We start from the raw sequence: 6,826 nt of genomic DNA, 5'->3' as shown, positions 1-6,826 counted from the left end.
TACGGGTCATTGATATGTAAAGTGTCTAGATGTTTCATAAGAAACGCTGACACAGCCCGCTGCCATGTTCCGCGTTCGGAGACAATTGCTCTAAATGGAATGCCCGGTTTATGCGTCTTCGCATTGAAGAAAATGTCAAGCTTAGTTCCCTTTTGTGCTTTAACGGAAGACGCCAGACGCTCTAGATTATTACTACGCAAAAGCGCGATAGCACGTTCCTTCAGTCGTTCTACCTTAACGGAAGTAGAAACAAAGTTCTTTGCTACAGCAGCGCTGGCTTTCTCGTTATAAACACCTTCTGGCATAACTACGAAATGGCCTTCTTTGTCAGCCACAGTCACCTTTAGCTGCGACGACACCAGGTAGTCCACAGTTTTTTGAACATTGGTCGACTTCCGTTGCCTGGCTCCTCCCCTTTCCACGAGTGGCCGGGCGGTATGACGTAAAAATAGTGTTTTCAGCTCCTAATAAGTTAAGTAAGATCTGCCCAAAAGTGAACAAAAGGGCAGGAAAACGTCAAGGAGCATGTGGTATTAATCACAAAAAGAAGTTCGTCCAATGTGCCACGGGGGTTGTTTATTCCATACCACTTGTATGCGGCAAGGTATACATTGGCCAAACCGGGCGTTGTTTAAATACAAGACTTAAGGAACATAACTATTCGAAAGAAAACCGGGACCTCAGCCACATGTCTTCCCATTGCCGCGCATGCGTTCCTGAATGTACCCCTGAATGTACCCCTGTGTTTGAGCGCACAACCATTTTATTTAGGCATAAGAATCAGCAGACAAGAGAAATTGTCGAGGCCAGACACATTTTAAAAGCTGGTTCAGACTGTATTAGTCACCCATCTATTGCCTTGCTTAGTCGCGAAGTCGCCTACATAGATGGGCACTAAACATGAATTTGAAGCCTCTTCAGGGCATGCGTGGTGAAGAGGGGGAGGATATTTCATGTGTGATGGTGTTATCGTCGCGGAATTATCTGTCATTCGTGTGCTTCTGAGTTTTTTATTTGTGTGTGCAGCCGATAGCGCTGAGAATGTGACGTATGTGGGGCGCCTGGGTATTTAATGTTCGAATTTTGTAACAATAAACCAGTTGTGAGTCTGCGCTTGTGGTGTCTTCAGTGTGTTCACGTCCTCGTTAATTTGCGCGCAGTTTGATTTTTAAGATGTTTATAGGGGTTGTAACTTGCACATTAGGTGGACGTTTAATGCCAAAAATACTTTATGTAACATTTGGTGTGTCAACAGGTTGTGGCTGTTAATGGTGATCTCCTTTTGTCACTGCAGGGCTCAAAACCAAGTATTGTGGCAGAATCCGCTGGTTCCGGGGCACCGGCTCAAGTGAACAGGGATGGCAAAGCGAGACGCAAGCCCGGACCCATGGGGAGAGAAGACCGCTGACAGTGACGACGAAATACCCTTGATGGGTGAGCCAAAACGGTGAAATGGCATCGCGCTCGCCAGATTTTGCGCTCGCCAGATGCTTTTGCTGGAGAAAGAGTGCGTGATGTTATTTTCGCTGCAGAAAGCAGTTGGACGTCAAATGGGGAGGCCACGAACACTTTGTGTTTGAAGTATGCTGAGAATGAATACACGAGAAATGAGAACTCCGTACCTAATATACAGCTGGAACCAAGAAAGAATTTTTAGATTATGCGTCGCTGCATTGCAAATATTCATTCTACTCAGAAAAATGCTAAAGGGGTGCTGAAGACTAAATGATATCTCATTATAATTGGAAGGTAACATCAAAGACAGTGCCTTTCAAAGCTTCTTTTGGTATGTAGCAGCAACTGATGCTTTGTTTAGGGGTATGTTATTTAAGCAGGCATTTTTTTTTTCTTTTTTGTGCCTGTGACATGAAAGAGTACACCTGCATAGGAAGCAGGCATTCTCAGCAAGGGAGGTGGTGTTATTTTGGAGAAAAAGTAGGAACTACCATATTTTCGTGCGTTTAACCCACCCCTGCCTATAATCCGCAGCCCCACTTTCAGCCCGCCGGAAAAGAAAAAAATTCCTCGCGTATTGCCCGCACATTCGAATACAGGAAAGGCTGCACCAAAGCTACTGCTCAAGCAGCACATCACGTACTATTTAGACAGAAAAAGCGTATATTTAACTAGTAGAACACACTGACTGCAAGGTGAAAGTCACAATTCACTAATAAAATTCAGTGGTTAGAGTGCGCTCGTCCTTGTTTTTTCTTCCTTGTATGGTTTGCGCAATCGCTGTCATTGAACGTTTAGTCAATGGTAGTGGGTAGGAGCTTCACGGCACAACTCGCATTTCCGTTAAGCTGCACTAAAGAAAAGTCCTCGCGTATTATCCGCACCCCTACTTTGCCACTGAAATTTCAGCATTTTTGGTGCGGGTTATACGCGCCAAAATACAATATTTGTGCAGTTCCCCAACATGGCGGCTACTGGCTGGTCAGTTCACGAAGACGGTTGCGCTGGTAATTATGGGGTTTTGCCTTTGGTTGTCGTATACTGACATTGCTGTTGAAAGGGGCAGCAGCTTTTGCTGTCACACACACCAGTGTTCCAATGGTACTTTTGAGGCTTAGCAAAACATTTGACTTCAATGAAAGCAGGTCCAAACCTTCGCAGCAGTTGTAGTAAGAAAGCTAAAGTCCTTGCTTTTTGGAAGCCTTGGACTTAGCAGAACTTTCTAGCTGTTTGTTTCAGGGAAACAAACAGCTCAAATGAGCTACATAATTAGGAAAAAAGGGTATGGCCATGCGACCCACTAGCTCATTTCCCGCAACAGAACCTATGGCATCATACCAGCCAGCTCTGCGATTGGCGGAGGCCGGCAAAAGCAAACGCAAATTAGGCAGAGCTTATAAGCTTGCGGAACGAGCCATTTGCGCTTAAATTAGGGCACATTCTTTTAAAAGCCGTTGGAATGGGAGGACAAACAGTGGAAGTTACGAAAGCACACGTAAACATCGAAGTACCGATGCGTACTGCTGTTGGTACTACGCACACTATGCTTGGTTTAGCTGCACAGCACTGCGGGGCTTTGGGGTTGCCTCAGACGACACTGACCGATTGACGCAAGCAATGGTGTCTTACGTGACCATATTTGTCGAGCTACCACTATGTTTCACGAAACGATTATTTTCTCCCTGAACAAAAACAAGCCAGGTTTCAATACGGTCAAAAACAAACCAAAGGCAGAAAACGGCCTGCCATAGTACGGTGGCGCCATCTTGGTTCACTAACGGTAAACAAGGCTTCCCAATCGGCTGCAGAGCGGTTGGTTCCTGTGATGTCATTGCAAACCACGAAAACGCACGATTTAGCGGGAAAATCAAAATTTTAACTTGCATAATTAATTTCTCAGGGAATAAAGCATTGTTTGCATTCGGACAAGCACTGGGGGCACTATAAAACACGAAATCTTTCGAATAACACTAACTTGTGTGTTTGTCTTCATGGCTCCTTTAAGGAAGTGTTTGGACAGGCGCACACTAATCCTGTTTCACCATTCACGACTCATGATGTTGCAAATCATGCTTGAAAGTGTATGGAGTGCAATAACGGTGTTTTATACTTCTGGCTGCGTTTTCCGCATTCACACGAAATTGCTGTTGTTGCAAGAAGCACATTTCGTAAATAGTACCGTAATCTACCAGTATAGGCCAACTTATTACTGTGCTTTAGTGTTCCCAACACCGTGTTTTGCCAATAGATAGGTGATTGTGCTTAGTTCAATGCGGTCTGGTATGCAAGTGCAGTGCACCGCTCCACTCCCCGATTGTCCCGAGCTTTGTTCAGTCATAATTTCCAGCACAATTTGCATTCGAGCAGTCATAGAGCCTTCACTGAGGGCAGAATGGGATGGAAGCTACGCTGCCAGTATTTCAACTGTGTGTGAAGCTCACAAGCAATGGACTGCTTGCAGCAGTTGTCAGGCCTCGTCTTCTAAAAAGCTTGAGTTGGGTGTCACGGCAGTAATTTCTCGTTCAGTAACCGACAGATAGCCAAATATTCTCGCTACAGTACTTCAGGCTTTGAAGGTGCGCCCCAACAAAGCGCAGAAAACAGATGGCCAAAAACTGAGCTCTTTGTACTTAAGTCTCGTTTTGCTCCTACGGAAAGCCCAGGTACTTAAGATAGCTGCAGTAAAAAAATTATTTCAGTGTTGAGTTCAGTGTGTGTGCCTTGTTGCAGTTGCCTCGCAGTGCTCCTTGGTTCGTTGCGGCCTTTGTTGCTACTTCTGCAAATCTGGTTTGAGTGATGCGCTAGCTGTCATTTATCCGTGGATGTTTCCCTCGAAGCTTTTAAGAAGGTGAATCGCTGCGTGACTCCTAACGAGTTGTGTTCCCTCTGTTTGGTGTATTTGCAGTGTGCGACGAGTGCAATACGGTCTACACTGGGTACTGCCGAAAGCATCCGTACAGGCTTGTCAGGCACGTGCCGGTAAGTGACGCTCTTTTTTGGTTCCTCGAGGTAGTTTGTGACGTTTGGAGGGAGCCTGTACAATTGGAAATACGCAAGCTTAACAACCCGCTGAAAAACTGGACTGAACCATTAGAGAGAGTACTGGCACGAAATTTCAAAGCCGAGATAAGCCTCCTCTGTATGTGGAGATTCCTCCTCAAGAACCGTAACAGTTCAGTATACAATATTTTAGATCAATTCTACTGTTTGCATGCTTGAGAAAGCTCAGAATGATACCCGTTTGACACCAGATGATGCATTGAGTGCCTCGCCCCAAACTGCCTTCATCGGGGCTCCCGTGACATAGCCAACGCACTGGCTACTGTTGCTTGCACTGCTCTGCCTAGTGCATCGTGTCACAGTTTTGGGACTGACGTTGCGCTGCACGTGCGTGCGAGTATGGCTGGTCTGGACATGTGCTCGACTGGCCGTGGTGCAGCCAGAACAGTGATGTCAGGAGTGCCGTCCTGTCACGGCGGCCGCATCAGTATTGGTTCCTCCAAAATCGAAACTGACCCAAATAAACGAGGCTTTAGGTAATTATACAGCGATCAACCGCCTAGTGGGCCGTTATATAATTTCTGGGCACCTGTAGGAGCGAAAAAAATGTAACAAAAATTTCGTGTGTCAGTTCTCCTATAGTGCACTCTGACTTGTCTGACAATTGTCCCGCTGTTGGTTCTTTTACTGTTAGTGTTTCAGCTGTTAATTTTTTACTGCACCTTTTCCTTCCCCCGTGTGATTTTTCAAGCTTCTCAGCCTAAAATTATGGTTGCATGCAGACAGCGCATGTGCAGGGTAATCTGTGTTCTGTAGCCTGCTACGGCAGGCCTCACAGCTGTGTAGCTAGGATGCATTAAAGGGACAGACAGCTGATTTTTGGGGAGCATACACTTTCTTCCCCAACAAAAGGCACCTTGAACTGAAATGGTTGCCGCCCTAATTTAAATGGTTTTCACCCGAGAACGTTTGACAGCGGAATTAGAGAACGTTTGAAAGTGCATCATGTTGAGAAACTACACCTTTCAAAATTTAGAATGTTCAGAGCCAGATCAAAATTATTTCTGCCAATTTATTTAGAAGCCCTGCTATATAAAATGCTGGCTTCTATAAAAGCTAGAGGACGTGCACTGCGCAAAAATCACTCGTCTGTCCTTTAAAGAGCATGAACTTTTGGAGAGACACGTAGGCTGTTTCCATGGCTGGCGTACAGCACGTGTCTTTGCTGTTTTTGAGGCTGGCCTGTCTATCATTAGTGACCGTGCCTTCCACGTACGGCACGTGCTGGTGTTTTAAAAGGCAATAGTCTTTCTTGGGCTACTTAAACCTAAAGCTTCTGGTCTGTCTGTATGTATGAATGTATGCCTGTCTGTCTGTCTGCCTGTCTGTCCCTCAACTAAGCCTGTAAGCCGAAAGTTGAAGAAATACTTGAACAAGAGGTTATTATAAGCAAAACTTTTCCAAACCATCTTCCAGGGAAAAGAAACATTAGGCGTATTTGAGGCAAGACATCAATACATGATTGGTACTAGACACCGTTCTTCCAATTGGAAATAGATGTGCACTTGGTATTTGCAATAAAGAATAAAAAATACATGTTGAAAACGGTATTTTTGACCCAAAAATAAAAAGACAGCACGCGAAGAGCCACCACGTGGCAAGGTTACAAGTTCAACGTTAATGGAAGCTTCGTATAATAGATGGCGCACAGGCATTGGAACGCACAAAAATTGAATTGACTTGAGCAAACCTCTATGGTGCTTATTGTGGGAGGGGAACAGTATGGCAGATGGGTGGGGCAGACAAGAGGGGCATTAACTTGGAAGGGCCCCAGAGCACTGTGGTCTTTAGACGACATTTGCCGCAAAGTGAGCAGATACGTGGCCAATTTTTTTTTTAATAAATGACCATAAAAGAAGTTGACACCAGTTATGAGGACTATTTCTCACGTAAGTTGTTAGGTTCCTCTAGTCATTACATAGTTCACTAAGTTATAAACAGTCTTAGGGGGCATAGTGAATTACATTATTTGTAGACAGAACACTAAAAACAATTTGTCCCTTTGACCAAGTAAGCGAATATAAGTGTGAACAATGACTATAAGAAATGGTCCTGAGTCGGTTAATAAACACAGCTAGCTGTTTTTATATGCACAGGTAGCTGTGGGGCACAAATAGATACAAAATACGCACAAGACAAGACAGAGTATACAGTAAATACACTTTGACGATCCAAAAAAGCACTGGAAATTACTATACTCTCTAATGCGAAATTTGTGCACAGTGTGAACTGCTGTCTTCTCGGTCACAGCATATAGCTGCTCCGTTTCAGGAGGTGATCGCGTGATCAGCGAACGCACTGCAGTGCGCAC

At 44.8% G+C, this 6,826-nt stretch overlaps 1 protein-coding gene across 1 annotated transcript in view; it reads left to right on the top strand.

The window, feature by feature from the left end:
* The first annotated feature begins 440 nt into the window (after nt 1–440).
* LOC144142334 (uncharacterized) overlaps nt 441–6,826 on the top strand; it is a 33,649-nt gene continuing 27,263 nt past the window's right edge. Inside the window, exons 1-2 of the mRNA XM_077673756.1 lie at nt 441–1,434; nt 4,361–4,434. Coding sequence (XP_077529882.1) covers nt 1,359–1,434; nt 4,361–4,434 — 150 coding nt within the window. The 5' untranslated portion in view covers nt 441–1,358. The remainder of the gene's footprint in view (nt 1,435–4,360; nt 4,435–6,826) is intronic.

Source organism: Haemaphysalis longicornis, unplaced genomic scaffold, assembly GCF_048455015.1.
Source record: "Haemaphysalis longicornis isolate Haplotype H1 unplaced genomic scaffold, Haemaphysalis longicornis Haplotype H1 scaffold_6, whole genome shotgun sequence".
NCBI lineage: Eukaryota > Metazoa > Arthropoda > Arachnida > Ixodida > Ixodidae > Haemaphysalis > Haemaphysalis longicornis.
This window is presented reverse-complemented; position numbering and strand designations above follow the sequence as displayed.